The sequence below is a fragment of the Cannabis sativa genome, chromosome 8 (genome assembly GCF_029168945.1).
Source record: "Cannabis sativa cultivar Pink pepper isolate KNU-18-1 chromosome 8, ASM2916894v1, whole genome shotgun sequence".
NCBI classification, from domain to species: Eukaryota; Viridiplantae; Streptophyta; class Magnoliopsida; order Rosales; family Cannabaceae; genus Cannabis; species Cannabis sativa.
This window is the reverse complement of record NC_083608.1, coordinates 35,728,713-35,748,127: the sequence shown is the minus strand read 5'-3', so window position 1 is coordinate 35,748,127 and position 19,415 is coordinate 35,728,713. Positions and strand designations below refer to the sequence as shown.

Below are 19,415 nucleotides of genomic sequence, written 5' to 3'. Positions count from 1 at the left end.
ACTTTAAAATATTACAATGAAAAATAAATTTCATATATTTTAAAAGTTAATTATGTTGCTAATTCAATTTTAATTAGGTTAGACTAATATAATTAACCTAATACAATTATTTAAATAAGGCAAATGGGCTTTCACAATTGGGGTAGTTCATGTGAGGGGGAGCTGGGTTCAGTATGTCGTACCCACTTCTATGGCCCCCAACTCTCACACAAGGCCCAAAAGAGAGGAATTTAACCTTAAAATAAACAATTGTTATTCATTGAATAAGCTCAAATCTAATTGGGCCTAAATAAATTTCCTTATGTCAAAATTTATTTTAGCAACCTAGTCCATTTACTTAGTAAAAACTTAAATGGGCTTCCTATATGCATCTAAGCCCAAAAGCAAACATATAGGCTCACACAGGTCAAATGATTTGGATGGGTCCTATCATGTTACTAGGTTTACACAGATGAAAGAAGTACAAAATTTACCTGTTACAAATTATTTATAAGATCTATCGTCAATTGGACTATGATTAAAATCAGATCATTGGATCATGATCTGTCAACAAGTTAATCATAGCAATTTAGATCAGATAAATAATAGGTTTGTTAAAAAGTTTTTGAATAAACAATATAAATAAACAAACATTGTCCATGTAACAGATGTGAATCAAGATATTAATATAATTAAATTATTATTCTTAAACTAACCAAATAAAGGAAACTAATTTTAAAATATCTAGGTTTATTTGAATCAAAATTAAATTAAATATATAATAAGATCAATGATTTGAAAAGAAAGAATCTTCAATATCACTTTCAGATCTTATAATTTAATAAAATAAACCAATTTTAAAATAGATTTGGTTAGATAATTATTATTTTAGGAATAAAATAATAAATGAATAATAATTACCATAATTATATGTCAAAATATCTCAAATTAAGCAATATTCAAATCTCTACAAAAATATCTATGTTATTTAAATATTTAAGATATGATTTATAAATTTCTAATAAGGAAAAAATGATATATATAGAAAAAAATATCATTTTTAAACTTATAATTTATAAATAATTAAATATTTAACAAAATAACAAAATTTTGAATTTGAAAACATTATGGTAAGTATATCTATAAAAATATCTATGTTAATTTCAAATTTATTAATTATTTAATTTGTCATATAAGATAATTTTAATATAATATTTTAAATAAAAAGACAAAGTTATCTTTTAATTTAAAATATCTTAAATATCAAAATATCTAATCTTATAATTAAATAATAAAGATATATTAAAGAAGTTAACAAATTTTTAAATCTGACCATAATAAGAAATATTTAAAATTGGAAAACATTCCAAAATAGAAATATTTAAAAATTGGAAAAATTCCAAATTGAAAATATTTAAAATTGGAAACATTTCAATTTAGAAATATTTAAAATAGGAAAAATGAATTTTTTGGGAAACAAACCCATGAAAAAATTGGATTTTTGGGAAAAAATCCCAAAAATCGCAATTTTGGGTTTTTGCGCCGATGGCCGCAATCGGCCAAAATAGGCTGCATGACACCCAAAACGCGCGCGGAGCAGGTGGTGAGCAGCCCTATCTGCCGAGAAATCTCAGCGGGCTGCAAGCATCCTGGGCGAGACGCACGGGCGTGCTGCAGGGTCCTCAAGGCTAGTCACGCGCGCGGAAGGGGAAGGTGTCCGAGGGTCTGGTGCGCATGAGCACCACCCTCGACACCATGAAATCCCGATTTTCAAAAATTCATATCTTTTTCGATTTTTATCGGAATCGAGTTCCGTAAAAACGAAAATTGCTTAATTTTTCACAAGGAATCCAAATAAAATATTTTCAGAAAATGAAAAATATTTTTCATGGAAAACAAAACTGTACAACATCAACATTCATCAACTAACACATAAACCAACATGAAACCATCCAAATCAACACAGAAATATGCAATCATCGTTTTAATTCATATTACATGAAAGTAAATCATTACCATGGCTCTGGTGCCAGTTGTTGGAAATTATTTTACCAGGATCTAGATTTACTAACAAGTATGTTGGATTAACAACCTAATATGAATTCTAAAACAATGAAAATAAACACATATAAAATTAGAAAACCTTACAGTGGGTGCAGCGGAATAATATGACTCCTTCCGTTCAGATCTCTAGCCCTTGATTCCTTTCTGTAGCAGAGCATCACCAAGATCTGAACCTGGATCTTCTTTTCTCCTTCCTTGATACAGAAATTCCATAGTCTTCCATACTATGATTGAGATACCACTTGATGTGTGTGGGCACTACTCATTCACTCAAGGGAATTCGAAAAATAGAGAAGAAAGAAAGAGAGAGAGTGGCGGTTTCATAGTGTTTGAGAGAATAAACTGTAAAGTGTGTGTCTCAAACCTGAAACATTTACCTTCTATTTATAGAATACCACATGGGGTTAAAGTTGAATTATTTGGCATTTAAAAATAAAAAATAAAATGAGAAATAGAAGCATTAAGTGGCCGGCCATTCATTGAGGAAAACAAATCCTTCCACTTTTCAAACTTTCCTATTTCATCATTTCTAGTTTCCCATTTTCTCAAAATTGCCAATTCTCTCTTTCAACTTCATAAATGTCAAATCTAATTATTTAATAACTATAATTAATTATTAAATAATATATTGTCATTTATTTTATTTATTAATAAAAACTAATCAAAGTTTCCCAATTAATAAATATACCCTTTAAACTCTCTATTTACTGTTTTACCCTTGCTTAGTGAAAATTCATAAAGTAGACATAGTCTAACTTTTAGAATTATAATTGATTAATTAAAATCAATTAACTGAGTCTTACAAGCAGTATGGTCTCAACTAGTATGGGGACCATGGGTCTATATAACCGAGCTTCCAATAAGTCGAACCGAATTTACCAAGTAAATTCCCTAACTTATTAATTCCTCATTGAATCCACACTTAGAACTTGGAATTGCACTCTCAGTCATATAGAAACGCTCTATATGTTCCACGATATAGACGCGTCATTAGTTATCCATTGTTATAACCCAAATGTGATCAATGATCCTCTATATAGATGATTTACACTGTACAGGGTTTAAATTACCGTAACACCCTACAATGTATTTTATCCTTAAAACACTTAACCCTGTATAAATGATATTTCACCTAAGTGAAATGAGATCTCCACCATTTATCTTTGTTTGGTTAAGCTCGAAGGAAATCATCCTTTACTTCTATTTGCCAAATAGAAGCTATAGATTCCATATTTATGTTAGCGCTCCCACTCAATTGCATTACCGTGTTCCCAAAATGTACGTATCACCCTGATACAGAAGAAGGCTTAACTAACAAATCAAAGAACATGAGTAACACTCTTGAAATTGAGCCTAACCATATCAGGATTTCGATCATGTGATCTAGGATCAACAGGTGATATTGAATTGAATAGATATTACGGTAAATTTCAACATATCTAATCAAAGTTCAATATCGGTCCCTTCCGATGTATACTCCATACATCCGATACTAATAAACTTTGCCAATGTCCTGGAAAGGACATAACACTTTTCCAAGGTGTAAGAATACCTATCGCTGATTATACCATGTCAGTCTAAATCCAGTGTTCTGACAAATCAGGGAATAAACTTTTGAACATATAATAAAGATTATATTCCACTGTGCTGACAACACTATAATCTTTAACCAACTCATATGTTTTGGACTTAAAAAAAATTCATACATTATATAAACATATAATCATGAAATAAATCATGTGAACCATGCAACATAAAATATTATTTCTGATCTTTATTAATAAGTAAATCTGATTATATGAAATGAGTTTTATTTAGGGCATAAAACCCAACAAACTCCCACTTGCACTAATATAAAACAAAAACTGCATTTCAAATAATCATTAACACCTTGATATACCAATCAAGTGTAATAGTAGTAAACTCCTCGTAATGGGATCTGACAGGTTGAATTAAACACAACCTCTTCTCCACCATTACTCTTCCTTAATCACAAAATCCTTGATAATGTGAAATTCCTCTCTATATGTCTACTCTTTTGGGATACTGGATTCTATACTTTTGGGCAACTACTCTTTCGTTATTCAGGAAGTAACCCTAGTAGTTAAGGCAAGTTGGAACACTGCCACAAATGTATAGAACTTTCCTTAGACTGAAAAAGTATCTTTCCTGCAACTTTTAACATTCAGTCTCTTTCTGGTAGACCAAGAGATTTCAGATAGGTTTTTACACTTCTCCAAAATCGCTACTCCACCCCCAAAGTAATCACCATCTCATCAGCAGACTTTCTAGCACAAAGGCAAGTCTTGAAATCTGATGTGGTGTTGTCTAAGAGTTTTAAACAAACACTCTTATTGACTAACATATAGTTCCTCTTCTTAATCTTAAAATTTACTTGATTGTCTTTCAATGTTCCTCTCCTGGATTAATCTGACACTTACTTATTACTCCCACTCAACAGCAGGTGTCTGGTCTAAGGCATACTAAAGCATATCTGAGACCTCTCACTGTTGATTTAAGAAATTCTTTCATGGCTTTATCTTCTCTGGAATAGTTGAAACTTTTCCTTAGATAAATAAAATCTATGTCTAAGAAGTTGTGAAGCTTCTATAGATTTCCATTGGAAAGAAAATGCATCAGCATCTTACTAAAGTAAGTTGCTTGCATTAGAGTAAGTAATTACCAGGTATACCACAAGCCATAGGTTTAGATAAACTCAAACCTACAATACTAGGAATAGGAAGTTTTGTTAAGTCCATTGAATAGACTTATGAACGAAAATTTCCTATCATGTCCTTGTAACAGAAAACTTTAGGTTACTCCATGTGAATGGATCAAACCATCGTTCTCTTGGCTTTCTTCTTAGTTTCTTATCTTGACAATCCATTACTTGTTTAAACTCACAATGGATTTTAATCACTAGTGTCTTCCAAGTCATGAGAAGGTAAAGTTCCTTGAAACTCTCCCACTACGAGAAGGTACCGTGAACTATGTCAAAGAAAACTAAATGGTATTGACCTCTTCAGTTGTGTTAAGACAACAGAGGCAGTGGGATCATCTTGTAAAATAAGATGATAGAACACTTTTGGAATCAAGAAAAAATATCTCCTTTATTTGCTACTTTATTTTCAGACTTAGTCATTTTCTTAGAAAAGTAGTATTTGTTTAAACAAACACTTTCTTATCTAATGACTATGGGATGCTCCACCCCTAATCACTTAGAATAGCTAACAAACATGCAAACCAGGGTTAACTGTTCTAGCTTTTCTTGAGATTTCGATTAGGTCATCCATGAATCTAGTAATGATTTACATTAAGTATACAACCATTATATCATTCTGAAATTTTATTTCCATAGAAGGATTTAGGCAACGACTAGTAACTAATCATCAATATGCAACTCGAATTTCTGGGGAGGTAAGTTTGGATATAATTCAAAATCAAATTAATGATCTTTGAACTGCATATCTACTAACTTTTTCTCCACCCCTATCAGTTCGCAAGATCTTTAACCACTTACCATTGCTGGAAATTCATGAAATTTTTCAAACATTTCAAATTTCTTTTGCATAAGGTAAAATCTAGAGTGATCGTTTTAAGAATACAACGAAAACTCATATCCACCCCTGAATGTACATCCATCTACGAATGAGATGAAATTACTTTCAGTGGATATAGGCATATTAACTCTTTGCAGAGAATGATCTTGTCAAAACCACTATGAACAAGATACAGATGCCATAGATTTATAAAATGTGTGGTTGAATCTTTTGATGACTTAAGTTACATCAAAGAGTTCTTAGAATAGTGCAAGTGGATTCTGGTCACAGAATACTAAACTCTTACAGTTTAAATCCATTGAAAGAAAATGGTTATGAAACACTTGTGAAAGTGTTACTGTATAATTAGTAATTCTTTCTTGGACCACCACTACTAATCTAACTCTATGATTTGCCTATACAAGTAGGAGATATCTAAGATTGAGGATTTATATCATTTAGGGATAGAAAACCTTGTATCCTATCTGTAGCAGAGTATCACCAAGATCTGAGCCCGAATGTCCTTCTCTTGATTCTGGATTCTTCACAGTGTTCCACACTATGATTGAGATACCACTTGATGTGTGTGGGCACTCACTCTATCACTCAAGGGTATGAAAAATTTAAGAAGAAAAGAGAGGAATAGTGGTTCGGCTATAGGTATAGAATAGGTGGCTCAATTTTTTTTTTTTTTTTGAAGACAAGAAATTTATTTTTTTAAGTGTGAGCCATCACTATCTATTTATAGGTAACTACTAGGTTTAGGTTAGGAATTATTAAGCATTAAAATAATGAAAATATTAAGTGGAAAATCCTCAACCAAGTGGCCGGCCACACTAATGGGCCCCACTTTAGAATTTTTTCACTTTTGACAAAATTACCCTTATTTTCTCAAAAATGCCATTTTTCCAATTCTAACCATTTAAATGCTAAAACTAATTATTTAATAACTAAAATTAATTATCAAATAAAATTGTCATTTAATATATTTATTAATTAGACTTAATAAATTCTTTCAATTAATAAATAAAACCTAGAATCTCTTTTCTTCACAATTAAGCCCTTGCTTAGTGAAAATTCATAAACTAGACATAGTCTAATTTTAGAATTATAATTGATTAATTAAAATCAATTATCTGAGCCTTACAAGCAGTATGGTCTCAACTAGTATGGGGACCATGGGCCTATACAACTAAGCTTCCAATAAAGCCAAACTAGAATTTACTAAGTAAATTCCCTAACTTATTAATTCCTTGTTGCATCCTCTCATAGAACTTGGAATTGCACTCTCAGTCATATAGAACGCTCTATACATTCCACCACATAGATACGCTATCAACATTTAACCATCGTTATAATCTCAATAATCAAAGATCCTCTATAGATGATTTACACCGAGTAGGAATAAAATTTACCGTTTCACTCCTCAATGTATTTTATCCTTAAAACACTTAGCTTCCTGTAAATGATATTTCAGTGAACTAAAATATAATCACTGAAACAAAAGTTCTTCCATTTACCTCTATTAAGCCAAGCTCAAAGGAAATCATCGTTTCACTTCTATGTCCTGATAGAAGCTATAGATTCCATATTTATGTTTAGCGCTCCCACTCAATCATACTACCATGTTCCCAAAATGTACGTATCACCCTGACCAGAAAAGTAGGCTTAACTAACAAATCAAAGAACATGAATAGCACTCCTGAGATTGAACCTAAGCATGTCAGGATTATGATCTTTTGATCTAAGATCAACTAGTGATATTGACTTAGAAAGATACAACGCTAAGATTATAATATCTTTACCAAGATCAATATCGGTCCCAGTCCAATGTATACTCCATACATTCGAAACTAGCATACTTTACCAATGTTCTGGAAAGAACATAACACTTATGCAAAGTGTAAGTACACTTCCTCGTTGATTATTACATCATTGTAAATCCAATGCACTGATGAATCAGGGACTTTGTCTTTTGAAGCATATAATCACAATCACATTCCACTGTGTTGACATCACTGTAATTGTAAATGACTATATGTTCTGGACTTAACAGATTTTGTATATATTAAACCATAAACATGAAAACAACATGTAAACATAAATGACCTCTAATCTTTTATTGATAACAAATCAGATTAGATTGAAATGGATTTTATTTAGGGCATAAAATCCCAACAAAAAAATGGTAAAAAAAGATTAAAACAAAAAGGCTAAAAAAAAATCTATTTTGCTTAGGATTAGAAGGGGCAGGCCGCGGCCCATGATTTCCATGCCTAGGCGCGGCCCCTTTATTTGGGCAGTGAGTTTTCTACTATGTTGACTAATCGTATTTTGGGCACAACTCTCTCGATATTGCTCAAAATTAGACAATTCAAGATTTTTCGAAAAGATGAAAGAAAGATCTAGAACTTTTACGTTTTGACTTTTTCCAAAATCTAATTAGAACATAGTCGAATTCAACCTTGAAGTTTTAACTTTATTTTTTTGCACAATTTTCTCTATTTTATAGATTATCTTTTTCAGAGATCTTTTTATCTTTTTTCCATCTTATTCCTTTAATATTTTCTAATCTTCTTCTATTTTAAAATTGCAAAAATAAAAGATAAAAAGCGTAAAATTGCTCCAAACAAGAGTAGAACTAAATTAAAAATACACTAAAAATCAACTTAAAAATAATACTAAAAGAAATCTAACAAATTCCCTCAAACTAAACATTTACTCGTCCTCGAGTAAAACACTAAATAAAAAACAAAAGTTAAACAAGTCAATCTCCATAACATGAGTAATTTTCAAGTAGACTCAATAACATGATTATGAAAAATTTTCACTTATGCATATAATCCAGAATTTCAGTTCAATTACGCCCTTGACACACTTCAATTTAATTTCATCCAGCTCATGAAACCATAGAACGCAATTAACTAACAATTGAACCAATTTATGCATGTCAATTACAACCATCAATCTACTAACCTAAAATTTCATATGCTTGCAATACTTACTCCATTAATACAAATTAATGCACAACCAAGAATCAGAAAGTCTTTCTAGGCTTGTAATGTTAGGCTTAGGTAAGAATAGTTGAAATGGTCATTTAGGCTTTTCTATACTATAAGCTTCTCCAATCATGTCACCCAAAAGAAATTTTTCACACACAATCCCAATTTCCCTTTTCTAATTACATGAGAGAATTTTTTTTCATTTTTTTCAACAAGATTGCAACAACTTTATATTTATTTATTTATTATTATTTTTTTAAATTTGACACTGGTTGTTAGATTTTTCTTTTTTTTTTTTTCTTTTCAAGTTGTTGTCAATCTAATTTTTTTTATATATATATATATATATATTCTTTCAATTTTCACACTTTTTTCCACACACATACAACAAACCTCCTATCCAAATTCTCTCAAACTAAAAATCTACTTATGATATAATTAGGGTTAAATTTTGGATAATCATGGGTTTTTTATCTTTTCTAGGCTCAGAATGTGTAGAAACAAAGAATATGTTAAGGCTCAAAAGAGGGTAACTAGGATAAAATTACAGGGGTGGTTTGAAAGGCACAATCGATCCAAAAAAAATATCTAAATCACTTTCCTAGTCATGCATAATTTATTATTTCGCCTCAAATAGCAAGCAAACAAGTTCTAAATTTTTTTTAAACAACTTTCCACATATCAAATTTAGCATACATAAACTAATTCAATTACTTGAAAATTACCTAACATGATTCCATGTTCTTTTAAAGCATAAAATTGAAATTAGTCAAGAATGTAATATCACCAAGCACACGGATTTTTCAAAAATATAAATGAACTTTTCAAATCATGCTATCTACCTACTTTCAAATTGACTCATCTTAAGCAAATTGACTCAAAACAATAAAAACTAAAAACTAAAAAATTAAAAACTTAAACTTAAAAACAAAAAACAAAAAATAAAAATTTAAGTCAGCCCGCCAAACTAAAGTGACACATTGTCCCCAATGTGACATTAAAGAAAAAGGAAAAGAAACTTACATGAGCGCCACATCAACAAGCGATTGACGCCCATAATAAGAGTAATGCAAGACAACTTGAAAAATGTTATTGTACTTGCCTTCAAGCTTGGCAAGCGATGAATTTGAACCAAAGTCAACACCAACAACATAAGACTTAGGATGATGAGCTTGGGGAGAAGTCTTTCGTAGCCCGTAGAGAATATAATATGGTTTTGATAAAAAATATGGATCCATTGGTGGTTTATTAGTCAATATCATTGATGAAATCGAATCAATGATGTCATGTGCTTCCTCATCCTCCAATGTCATAGTATCTGCACTTTCATCTTACAACTCTTCTTCTTGTTGCTTGCTCTCCACTTAGCTATCCATACCCTTACTTGTGATTTCATATTCAATGATTTCCTTATTATGGATGAATTCATTCTCTTCCATGATTTCATTCACTACACGACATTCATTATTTATCAAGTAAGAATCTGATGTAGTCAAATTTTGAGTTCATACCACTTCAATAGGATCTTGATCTTCAATTGTAGGCTCATTATCTTCCTTGTATTCAACTAATGACCCTTCTTCATGGTAATATTTTAATTTGTTCACTTTGTAACATGTAGTGATCGCTTATCAAGTTGAGTTACAATTCCTAGAAAAAAAGTGACTCCAATATTCAAAATTGAAGAGTGTTGCCATTAACCTCCTATTATAGTCTCTTAGCCAATTTTTATGCCACAAAATACATGCTAGAATATTTTTTTTAAAAAAAAAAATTTATGGCAACGTTCGTTATAGTTACAACATCATCCTTGTAATTTTTTGAATATTTTACAGTGCTATAAATAAGTTTGAAGTTTTTTGAACATGCGTGGTAGACTGAAATATCAGGAACTGTAAACTAGTCATGAATATTGCTATGAAAAAAAAATATTCCAAGATGTAATTTCAAGCGTAGAAGTTGACTAAGAGATTGTACTTAGCACATCTTCAAAATTTATAACTTTGATTGTAATAATAATTCAATGGGAGGGGGTCATGTCTTTTGACTTGTAAAGTTGTCTCTCTATTTTAGAGTGTTAATGTTGTGTTTGTGATTCATTTTGTTGTGAGATTTTCATGTTTATTTTTATAGGGATGGCATCTAGCAGCTGTTTGGTTTAGGATATTGTGAACAAACGACAGACATTAATTTGGCAGAAGAAGGAGTTTTAGACATTTTAGGGGTGAGATAGAGGATGTGGCCATTGACACACGTTAATGTTTTGTTGGAAAGCTTTTGACTGGGAAAGTGTCAGATTTTAATGTCTTTCAAAATATGATGACATATCATTGGAAGCCGGGCATGGGAATGTATGTTAAAGAGTTAAATTCTAATCTTTTTTTTATTCCAATTTTATCATGAAGTCAATATTCAGAGGGTGATTGTAGGTAGTCCATGGACATATGATAGAAAGCCATTTATTTTTACTCGATTGAAGGAAAGGAAGAATCCGAGAACATTCTCGATAAATTATAATGGACATGTGGGTTCAAATACATGTTTTACAGACAGGGTATATGACAGAAACCGTCGTCAATAAGGTTGGTAATTATATTAGAGAAGTTGTTGAGCCGATCCAAATAATTTTCTTGGCGTGTGGAGAGATTATTTACGAGTCCAGGTTACTATGAATGTGGAGAAGTCAATCAAGAGACGTATGAAGATTCGTCAGGATGGTATGTCGTGGTTCTGGGTAAATTTTAAGTATGAAAGGATTCTAGAATTTGTTTTATATGTAGAATAATTGGTCAATCAGAAAGATATTGTTCCACATTCACTACTCTACTTCATCTTATTGAAAAGCCATATGGAATTGGATTGAAAAATTTGCCACAAAAGAAACATGCTAATATTGGTGCTCAATGTTTAAGAACAAGTGTTGCAATAGAAGCTAATTCGTATATTGGTGGGCAGTAAGAAACTGGTAGGGACGATCTTCCTAAGAAAATTTTCCATGTGGGTAATCAAACCGAGATAATGGAGGTATTGATTGGCCAAAATGTTGGAGCCGAATTACAAGGGATTTGTAACTGGGTGTCTAGCCCAACATATCAATCTTCACGATTAAGAAATAGCATTGATAAAGGTAGGTTAAAAATAAGTAGAAAAGGAAAAATTTCCAATCTGAGATATTTAGTGTGATTGAGAGTAAAAGAAAAATTCCAATAAATGAGGATGCAAAATTGGGTCAAGAAAATGAGCTGGAAAATTAAGATGATAATATGGATATGGTGTTATTGGGTTTTAAAAAAAAATGAGGTATGACGAGTTTTGGTGTTCAAGCCCACTAAGAGCCATGAGTAGTATAAGTTAAAATTGTCGTAGGCTTGGGAACCAGGGGCGGACCCACATTGTAGCGAGGGGGGCAGTCACCCCCCCTGAAAAAAAAATCGAGAAAAAAATGTATATGTATTTTAATTAGTTACAGCATCTATTTGTATTAAAAGATGATATTTATAGACATAATAGTAATCTTGGTGTAATGGTTAAGGTAGTTGGTAAATAGGTTAGAGGGTGAAGGTTCAAATCCCATTAACTACACTTTATATTTTTTTTTAAATTTATTTACGCCCCCCCTCACTTTAAATTCTGGGTCCGCCACTGTTGGGAACCCGCAGGCCGTTCAATTCCTAGTGGACTTAATGTCATAAAAGAAGCTCAATACTTTATTTCTTTGTGAAACAATTTGTAAAAGTGTTGTGGTGGAAAAGGTTAGAGCCTAGTTGGGCTTTGAGGGGTGTTTTGTTGTGGAGGCCCAAAGCCATAGTGTGGGTCTGGCTCTTTCATGGAAGGTGGAGAGTGATGTTGTTTTAAGGAAGTTTTCTAAGGACTATATTGACATTGTCGTTCATATAGATGGTATGGTGAATCGGAGGCTTACAGGAATTTATGGGGAACCAAATCGAGATTCAAGATGGCATACGTGGGAGTTGCTTCGTTCTCTTAAGGAAGAAATTGATCTTCCTTGGTGCCTAATAGGTATTTTGAATAACTTGGGAGCTCAAGGAGAGAAGAGGGGTGGGCATAAGTATCCAGAGCAGTTGATTGTGGGGTTGTGTGAAGCTTTAAGTGATTGTGGCCTTTTTCATTTGGATCTTAAAGGCTATTATTTTACTTGGGAGAGGGGAAGAAATACTGATATGTGGACTGAGGAAAGAATCGATAAGGCTATGGTTTCTAATTTTTGGATTCAAGCTTTTCCATTAGCCAAGCTTCAAAATTTGGAATTCTCAACTTCAGACCATACTCCTATTTTACTTATCCTTGTTGTTGCTACTGGTGTGGGTGGTCAAGTCTTTTTCAAATTTGAGAATGCATGGTTGAGAGAACCTATGTGTAAACAACTTGTTTTGAGTTGTTAAGATTCATATGTGTCAGATTCTATTCAGCAAAAGATCTCTAAGTGTAGCTCTGTGCTTGCTAAATGGGGAGCTAACATTAGGCTAATTTTCAAATTCGTAATTCCTGATGGGGAAGGGATGCTGGATCTATTAAACAACACCATGAGGGAAAAGATTTGTTGGCTCATAAAGAAGCATTTTGGAAGCAAAGATCAAAGGAATATTGACTCCATTTAGAAGACAAATATACTAGGTATTTCCATGTTGTTTCTCATAATAGAAAGCATAATAGTATTATTCGAGATCTAAAGGGTAACAATGGGGATTGGGTCTCTTGGGATACTGGTTTATCAGAAGTTATAGTGAGTTATTTTCAAAATTCTTTTTTGGCTTCTGAGGGGAATTTGGGGATTGTGTTAGAAGGGGTGAGGTCGATTATTACCTCTGAATAAAATGAAAAGTTGCTGGAAGAAATCTCTGAGGAGGAAGTTCATAGTGTGCTCTTTCAAATGTAATCGAATAAGACCCCGAGGCCAGATGGTATGAATCCTGCATTCTTTCAAAAAAATTGGCCTATTGCTGGGAAATATGTTGTGTATTTTCTTCGTGTTTTTGTTCATATGAGTGCATTTCCAAGAGGTATCAATAAACCCATATCGTCGCATTCTGAAAAAGAAAAATCCTTCTCAAATTAATGGGGGAGCTTAGGCCGATATCTCTTTTTAATGTTCTTATAAGATATCTTTCAAAGTTTTAGCCAATCGTATGAAATGGATATTGAATCAGGTTATCTCGAAAACTCAAAGTGCTTTCATTCCTGGGCGTTTGATAATTGATAACATTATGGTGGTGTTTGAAGTTGTGCATTATCTGAAAAGAAAAACAAAGGGGAAGTAAGGTTATATGGTATTGAAGCTCGATATGAGTAAAGTCTATGACTGTGTTGAGTGGTCTTTTTTGGAGACATCAATGAGAAAATGGGGTTTAATTCTCGGTGGATTGGACTTATTATGAGCTATGTAAATACAATTTCGTATCATATGATTCATGGGGGCCATAAAGTAGGGCCTATTTTTTTTCCTACTGGTGAATAAGACAAGGGGATCTCCTTTCTCCTTATTGTTTTATTATCTATGCAGAAGGTTTTTCAACCATGATTCAGAATTTTGAAACTAATCCTCTTATCACGGGTTGTCGGGTGGCGCGAGGTGATCCATCTATGAGTCGCAATAAGTCGATTATCTTGGGCTTCTTAAAGGATAAAATGAGTAATAGATCAATTTAGAGTTGGGATAATAAGTTCTTATCTAGAGCGGGAAAAGAGATGCTTATTAAAACGGTTGTTCAAGCCTTACCTTCGTATGCTATGAGTATTTTCTCAAATCTGGTTGGTACTTGCCATGCTATTGAGAATCTTATGGCTAATTTTTAGTGGCAGTTGGCCTCTAAGAATAGTCAAGGGAGGAGTATAAATTTGATGAGTTGGGATAGACTTTCAAAGCATAAGCATGTTGGTGGTATGAGTTTCCATAATATTTGTGATTTCAACATAGCTATGCTTGGAAAACAGGGGTGAAGATTGTTGGTTCATCCTAATTCATTAGTTCGTAAGATTTTCAAGGCCCAATATTACTCTTGGGAGGATTTTTTGGTTGCTAAAATTGGCTCGAACCCAAATTTTATTTGGTGTAGTATTTTGGAGGCTAAAGGGGTCCTATTAGAAGGTTTAAGGAAGAGGGTGGGGAGTGGTGACTCTATCCAGATCACTAGGGATCCTTGGCTGCCTTTGGATACACAGTTAGTACCAGTATCAATCACTCTTGGACTTGATAATTTTCTAGTTAGCAACTTATTTCAGGTGGGTTGTCGAGCTTGGAACACGCAGGTTGTGGAAGATCTCTTTTCTCATGAAGATGCATCTGTTATCCTTGGTATTCCGCTAAGTAATGTGACTAAGGAGGATTCTTGGTATTGGGTTAAAGAAAAAAGGGGTGTGTACTCTGTTAGGAGTGCTTACAATTTTATTTAAGAGTTAAAAGGTAATTTTACATCGGAGGCAAACTTTGGCTTTTGGAAAAAACTTTGACAACTTAAAGTTTCTCCAAAAGTCAAGGACTTGTTATGGCGTGCTCTGTCTCAGTGCCTTCCTACTCGAATTAATTTAAAAGAAAAGCATGTTAATGTGGTGAAAGAGTGCCCTTTATGCGATATTTTTGCTAAATCTGTTGAGCACTGTTTTATCAAGTGCTGGTTTGCTGAGGGGGTTTGGAAAGTTGCTAGTTTTGTTGTAGTAGGATGGAATTTTGATTCCATTTGTGACTGGTTTAAAGCTCAAGCTATTGCATTTGATCTTGACAAGTTTGGTAGAGTAGTAATGTTATGCAGGGCAATCTAGAAAGCAAGAAATGATAAGGTTTGGAATCAACGAACTGAGACTGTGACTGAAGTTATTGTGTTTGCGGATAACTCTCTTGACCAATGGTTTAAGGCTCAAGATAGAGGTAATATTCCTTTAACAAGACCATTGCTTGATGGCGATGGGAGGGAGCTGTGGGTGAAACTATTTTCACACGTCAAAATTAACGTGGATGATGCAATTTTTCCTTTGGAAGGTCAGTTTGGGGTTGGCTTCATTGTCTGAGATTCGTCTGGTATGTTGGTGGTGGCAAGAGCAAATTGTTGTCCAAGTAGTGTCGAGCCTAATGTGGCTGAGACTCTCGACGTTAAGGAGGTACTTAGCTAGTTTAAAGATCAAAGTTACTCGTCTGTGACTCTCAGACAAATAGTTTGGTATCTACTGAAACTATCCAAAGTCCTATAGTGTTTCGTTTTATGTTTGGTTTAGTTATTGAAGATTTTAAGATCATGTTAAGGTCTTTTCATAATTTGTCTTTACAATTTATTAAACGTTCTGCTAATCGAGTTGCGCATGTTGTTGCTAAAAATTCTCGATTATGGGCTGATCGTATTTTTACCGAGTCTTTTATTCAGCCTTTGCTATTTTCTTCTGTTTTCTTGTATTGCTCTTTTTAATGAAAATCTTTGTGTCAAAATAATAATAATAATAATAATAATAATAATAATAATAATAATAATAATATTTCAGTGGGCGTAGCCGTAGCTAACCAAAATTAAAAATCCCCCGTTTGTTTTTTTTGGGTAGCAATCCCCAGTTTCAATTCTTCTTTTGATATTAATGCAAATTATTTTTGACTTTCGAATATAATAATAATAATAATAATTTTCCTTGGTTTGGCAGTTACAAATAATAATAAGAAGAAGAAGAAGAAAAGTGCATTCTTTTTTTTGTTGAAAGAAAATAAAAGTTTGCCTTATTTTGTCAAAAAAAAAGAAAAAAGGAAAAACCTTATCGAAATAGATATAAATAGTGATAGATTGGTCATCTTCTTCTTCCTCAGATTGGGATTTCATTTCATTCTTACAGCTCTGAAAATGACACACTCAATCGTTCTCTCACCTTCTTCTTCTTCTTGTTTCTCTCTCTTCACTTCTCCCAATTCTACTACTTCATCCTTTTCTTCATCTTGGCCTATCCGTACGGACACTTTCCCCATTAGCTCATCCAAGAGCTCACGATTTCCTTCCATTTCGAGCCCACAGCGACGACTTGTGGTGCAATCCGCAGTTTCGATCGAGAAAGAGACGCCGGAGGCCCACAGGCCCGACACGTTTCTCCGGGGCGAGTCATCCTCTTCCTCTATCAGGGCGCGCTTCGAGAAGATGATAAGGGACGCACAGGATACAGTCTGCCAGGCCATTGAGGCAGCCGATGGAGGCGCCCAATTCAAAGAGGATGTTTGGTCCAGGCCCGGTGGTGGTGGAGGTATCAGCAGGGTTCTTCAGGACGGTGCCGTTTGGGAGAAGGCCGGCGTCAATGTGTCTGTCGTTTATGGCGTTATGCCTCCTGAGGCTTATAGAGCTGCTAAGGCTGCTTCTGCTGATACCAAGCCTGGTCCGGTGCCGTTCTTCGCCGCCGGCATTAGCTCCGTGAGTACTTGGAAATTCCTATCAACCTCGAAATTTTATGGGTATTTTGCATAATTTTCTGGACCTCGATTTTCGATTTTCTTTTTTCCCTTCAGGTTTTGCATCCCAAGAATCCTTTTGCGCCTACTTTGCATTTCAATTATCGATATTTCGAGACTGATGCGCCTCAAGGTAATAATTTTATATGCTTCTGCTAAACCCATAGAATCCTATTAACAACTATGAAGCCCCCAAAATGAGAGGCAGCTAGCAGGGTAGCATGTTTTGTCTGGCTCCACTGAAAATCTCATTGTCTTTTCATGCTGTCAAGAATATTTTGATTTAAAAAGCATTATCAATCTGATGATTTCTTAACTCCCGGGATAGTTGAGATATAGGAAGATATGAAGGCAAAATACTGACTTAGCTTGTACCAGAGGTTGAAGATGTTAGCGATAGTATTTCATTATTTTGCGATGCTGGGTTAGACTCTTACCTGCAGAGAAAGTGATGAATATAGTTTACTGTAGCGGTTGATTGGTGATTATTTCATATTATGATTCAGTTAGCATAAAGAACACAATCATATACTATGAAGTGGTGGACCTAGTGCTAGTAGTTCTTCCGTTATGTGCAAATGAAGATGAAACAGCAGTTGGGATATAAACGCTTTTTGTTTTTTTTGTTTCACCCCATACACGTCTCTTGCCTAATTTTTATCTGTGTTATTGATGACTATACAGTTTGCATTTTTTTTCGGTTTGTCAAATTCTGCAGACACTCCTGGAGCACCTAGGCAATGGTGGTTTGGTGGTGGTACTGATTTAACTCCTGCTTATATCTTCGAGGAGGATGTCAAGCACTTTCATACGGTATGCTATCAAAATGGACAACCTTTCTATTAATTAAATAGCACATGATTAGTTTTATAGAACAAAATAATGCCAAGAGAAATAGAGAAAGAAAAGGATAACTTATAATAGTTTATGTCACCTCTAACATAGTGATAGTACTTTAAGCATCATTTTGCTTTTAGATGTACTTGATAGATCGTAGATTTTTCACATTCTTCTTCTTGTGCTAAGCAACATTTTAGGATTGTTGTGGCTTGTAGATGATGCACAGACTTTTTTTCAAGAATTTTATATTGACATTAGCTTCTTTCTGCAGGTTCAAAAATCTGCTTGTGACAAATTTGAGCCCACATTCTACCCAAAGTTCAAGAAATGGTGTGATGATTATTTCTATATCAAAGTATGTTTGTAAGCCTCATAAGTGGTTAGAGGGTGATGTGATTGGTTCTAATATTTAGTTGAAGTAATAATTAGTCAAACAAGAATGAGTATGAATATATATCTTTTTTTTTGTTTTGAAGGAACGCGTAGGAATATTTGCTTTCTTTTTTCTCGTATTGAAAAAAAACAGTTTCGTAGTCCAAATTAACTGCCTTTCTACCATCTATATTTTGAAATGTTAAGAATTATGATCATTGCTTAGCCGTATATTTTATGTTCATTTCTGTGTGCAGCATCGAGGTGAGAGGCGTGGTCTTGGAGGAATATTTTTCGATGATCTAAATGATTATGATCAAGAGATGCTTCTTTCATTTGCAACTGGTAATTGATCTACATTTGTTGAACATTTTGCAATCTTAAAAAAGCATGTACTAATTCTGTATAACTTCCTTTCGTGCACTTTTTCCTGAACTTTGCAGAATGTGCGAACTCTGTTATTCCTGCATACATACCCATCATAGAAAAAAGAAAGGATACACCATTTAATGATAAGCACAAGGCATGGCAACAATTGCGGAGGGGCCGCTATGTTGAATTCAATTTGGTATGGAAAAGAGCTTTTAAGGATGATAAAAGTATTATATACAAATATGTTTAATTGAGGTCCTATTTATATGTTCTTTTTCAAATCGAAGGTCTATGATCGTGGCACAACATTTGGACTGAAGACAGGAGGTAGGATAGAGAGTATTCTTGTTTCTCTTCCTCTCACAGCTCGGTGGGAATATGATCATGTAAGCAAATTGTATTCTCACTTCAAATTATAGTACAATATTTTTGAGTCTCCTAGTTAAAAGAGGCTTTGTTTTCTGATTTACAGAAACCAGAAGAAGGAAGTGAAGAGTGGAAATTATTGGATGCATGCATCAACCCAAAGGAGTGGATCTAATAAGCCAAGTGTTTTTTGTATCATAGAGTAACAATGTTTTTTTCCCTTTCTGTCATTTTACTTTCCCACAAATTTATGTTTGTAGCTGAGGGTTAGAAGAAGTTAGAGGTTATCATCTTGTATGCGGTAATTAATTAGAGGTAGAAGTGGATATAATTGCTACAGCTGTAATGGTTTTGTATGAATCAATCATATTTCGGAGAATACTTACCATCTTAATAAGGCAATTAATTCAAAAACTCTAGTGCTTTGACATGGCTTCTTTTTTTTAGCAGGAT

General features: G+C 33.5%; 1 protein-coding gene across 1 annotated transcript; it reads left to right on the top strand.

Annotated features, from left to right (window-relative positions):
• Window positions 1–16,088: 16,088 nt before the first annotated feature.
• On the top strand, window positions 16,089–19,376 carry LOC115699003 (oxygen-dependent coproporphyrinogen-III oxidase, chloroplastic). Its single transcript, XM_030626212.2, has 8 exons — window positions 16,089–16,974; window positions 17,070–17,145; window positions 17,731–17,825; window positions 18,124–18,207; window positions 18,482–18,569; window positions 18,668–18,792; window positions 18,884–18,982; window positions 19,069–19,376. The coding sequence occupies exons 1-8, from the start codon at window positions 16,420–16,422 to the stop codon at window positions 19,135–19,137; spliced, it is 1,191 nt and encodes a 396-aa protein (XP_030482072.2). The 5' UTR covers window positions 16,089–16,419; the 3' UTR covers window positions 19,138–19,376.
• Window positions 19,377–19,415: the final 39 nt, after the last annotated feature.

What these genes read in the sequence shown, in the direction of transcription:
- LOC115699003 (XM_030626212.2), top strand. Translation starts at nt 16,420, where the DNA reads ATGACACACTCAATCGTTCTCTCACCTTCTTCTTCTTCTTGTTTCTCT. An exon ending in TCGCCGCCGGCATTAGCTCC is followed by an intron (nt 16,975 to 17,069) that starts GTGAGTACTTGG and finishes TTTTCCCTTCAG; the next exon opens with GTTTTGCATCCCAAGAATCC. An exon ending in CTCGGTGGGAATATGATCAT is followed by an intron (nt 18,983 to 19,068) that starts GTAAGCAAATTG and finishes TCTGATTTACAG; the next exon opens with AAACCAGAAGAAGGAAGTGA.